This window comes from Portunus trituberculatus, chromosome 17 (assembly GCF_017591435.1).
Source record: "Portunus trituberculatus isolate SZX2019 chromosome 17, ASM1759143v1, whole genome shotgun sequence".
NCBI lineage: Eukaryota > Metazoa > Arthropoda > Malacostraca > Decapoda > Portunidae > Portunus > Portunus trituberculatus.
Genome location: NC_059271.1, coordinates 31,226,841 through 31,230,024, shown reverse-complemented (window position 1 = coordinate 31,230,024; position 3,184 = coordinate 31,226,841). Strand labels below are relative to the sequence as shown.

General features: G+C 38.4%; 1 protein-coding gene across 1 annotated transcript in view; it reads left to right on the top strand.

The window, feature by feature from the left end:
- Positions 1-2,310, top strand: part of LOC123504905 (glutamate receptor 2-like) — a 25,477-nt gene extending 23,167 nt beyond the window's left edge. The window contains exons 12-13 of the mRNA XM_045255810.1: positions 657-774; positions 1,963-2,310. Coding sequence (XP_045111745.1) covers positions 657-774; positions 1,963-2,064 — 220 coding nt within the window. The 3' untranslated portion in view covers positions 2,065-2,310. The remainder of the gene's footprint in view (positions 1-656; positions 775-1,962) is intronic.
- Positions 2,311-3,184: the final 874 nt, after the last annotated feature.

Genomic DNA, 3,184 nt, shown 5'->3' with positions numbered 1-3,184 from the left:
TTTCCATCCTGGACTGAAAAGGACACTATGTGTTTGCCTGGCACAGTCGTCTATACAGCATGAGTGATAATGTATTACTGAGTCGCAGATTTACATTAATCTCGAAATAGAAATACCGATAATAAAATCATAATCCATACACGTATAAACTATTACCAAATACATTTTTTTAAATGAGAGAGAGGTTCAGCAACACATCATATATTAAACTTTTTCCCTTTCATTCATAATTTCCAAAGGCAACCACCCGAAGATTGTGAATAAGTTCTGAACATTTCACGCCCGACAAGACTCCTCGGGGAAATGTGTTGTCTGATAATGATACACACCTTGGTAGTTGAGAAGTTCGCGCAGCACCACATAACACGCTACGCTGGCAGGAGTTTTGTCAATTTGGAAATTACGGGGAGTTATTCAGTGATAGGTTGTGATGACATGCAAAACACCATCGTGTAGTAACAGGTTGACCGGCGCCCTCGAACAGGCAGGATCCCTCTTAGTGTTGACAGTCACTTCAGTATTTTGGGCGATGCCGCGTGACTTGTAAGCCCATCATGATGACTACATACTGGATAACTTGGTTCATGCCAATAACACCACTTCAATAAGACCTAGTTACTATGTCGTATCTACGTTGCTCCTCTCTCTCCGCCCAGGCTGGTGTGGATGCGCGAGATGGGCACACTAGAGCGGTACTACCAGGGCTCCTTCGGCGTCACCTGCTACAGGGACAAAACCCAATCCTCGGAGCCATCGAGCCTCGTATTAATTCAGGTGAGGCTTAATGGTGGCATAGGGCATGCTATCTCACATGAGAAGGGAGCAAGATGTTGATTATGATATGTGTTCAATATTGAAGTGTTCATTCAACTTGGATATTGATCAAATTTTGCTTCTTTTATTCGCACAATCATTAATTACATTAATTGTTCTTGAATCATATATTACCTTCAGGTATTCTATAATCAATCATTGTTCGCTATATTATCAATGTGCTTCAACAGTATGGTGGAAGTTGTCCAGACTACGTACTTTACAGTGTTTGCCACATAGAGGAAGGGAGGGACATGACAACCCTTCGCTTCTTTCTTTATTAATAATTTCCATTCTTTTTTATGGAACAAATCAAAATGTGTTCTCTTGCATCGCATAGCCATATTTCGTAAATGACATTACTTACATGCAAACTCTCTAGTAACTGTCTGAATGCACTGTGAGTGAATGATGATGGAAGGCAATAGATGAGGGGTGATGGTGATAGCAAATAACAACCATCACTCATCAGCAAGTTTCCATTATGGGATGTGGGGGATGAGAATATTGGATAACTTCTTTTTCTGACTACTCTGAGGTTGGATAGACCCCATAAAGCCTTGTATCTGTTCATTTATTCCACTGTTTTATTTTCAAGCAGAGAAGAGGTAATTGAATGCTAAAATATTCATGGAAGACAAGGCAGGGCGATAAAACAATAACGTCTAGAATGAAAGAGACGGACGAGGGTGATGTGATGGAGTGTGGAGCCGGGTGAAAATGATGGATGACGGACAATGGATGGCGGATGACTGTGGTGGATGGTGAAAATTGGAAGGTGGATGTATAATGAACTATGGATGCTAGTAGAATAGGAGAGAATGAGTGGTATATGGCAGTGATGCTTGTTATCCTCAGTAAACCCTTAACCCCTTGAATACTGAGAAGCGTTTTCATATTCATTCTGGTTAATATTTTGGTGATTTTATACAGCTTCAGAAATTTGTGTGGGAGACTAGAATAGAGAAGACTCTGACCGTTAATCTTCTATCCTTTGCTAATGTCAATAAAATCGTCTAATCGTACACATAACTCATGATAAAATACGTCCCATTACTGAAGCGGGTTAAATTGGGTGAAAAGAAGTGATGTGCCGCCAGTGTGTCATATGCAGCAAGCAGAGTGTAATGTCCTCAATGTGTGTTGCAGCTGCTGTGTTTATTTTACTTCTGGAGTGCGGGACTGAGTTTGTCGTGTCTCATGTTCACGGTCGAGGTGTTCCGCGGCAAGTTCAACCCTACCAGGACCTGACACCACACAGCTCGCCCCCCCGCAACTACGCCTTCCAGTGACTGACTGTCTGGCCTCACCACGCAGGCACGCACACCACCACAAGTGAACTATCCAGCAGCACGCCCTCCCATACCTTGTGTCTCTCAATAAATTCCCTCTCCCTGTTTCAAAACACTGCTGTATGAACATAAAAAAAAAAACTATGGTAAATACTAATACAGATATATAAATAAAATTGAAATAAACATTATGTAGAGAAAATAAAATCAATAAATAAAAGATAGTGGAAATAAAAATATCTTATGAATTAAGCAGTTTTTTTTTTTAATAAATTCTTAAATATAACTGATATTTTTCACAACAACATGTCGCTTCCCGGACACACTCAGAAGTAAACAAGAAGAAAATTTTCAAATGACGCAAAACATTAGAAAAAAAAGGAAATAAAAAGATAAAGTTGACTGATAATGTGGATAAACAAGTTCGTATGTTCTGCTCTTGTTTTACTTTTATTTTTATTGTTTTCTGCAAATAGCAAAATATCAATGGCCTTCAGAGAGATTCCCAGCCCCTAAGTGCGTATCATTTTCTTCTCCACTATCAGCTAGTTTATCATGTAGTAGTAGTAGTAGTAGTAGTAGTAGTAGTAGTAGTAGTAGTAGTAGTAGTGGTGGTGGTAGTGGTAGTAGTACTAGTAGTAGTAGCAGTAGGAGTAGTAGTAGTAGTAGCAAATGCTGTAATAGTAAGTTTAAATCATTGTTACTACTACTACTACTACTACTACTACTACTACTACTACTACTACTACTACTATTACTACTACTATCATTATCATCGTTACTACAATAACAATTATATACATGAAATAAAATCATACACAACTCTCGCATTTGTTGTTTAAAGGAAATATAAAAGGTACTATTACAACTGGAAAAAAAAATAAATAAAAGATACGGCAAAACACACACACACACACACACACACACACACACACACACACACACACACACACACACACACACACACACACACTAGCTTAATTTCTTCGTTTATCTTAATTATATACTTACATTTACAATGAATTTATTATTTACAATAGTTACTCTTTCTACGTTTCACAGAAAACTATCGTTTCAAT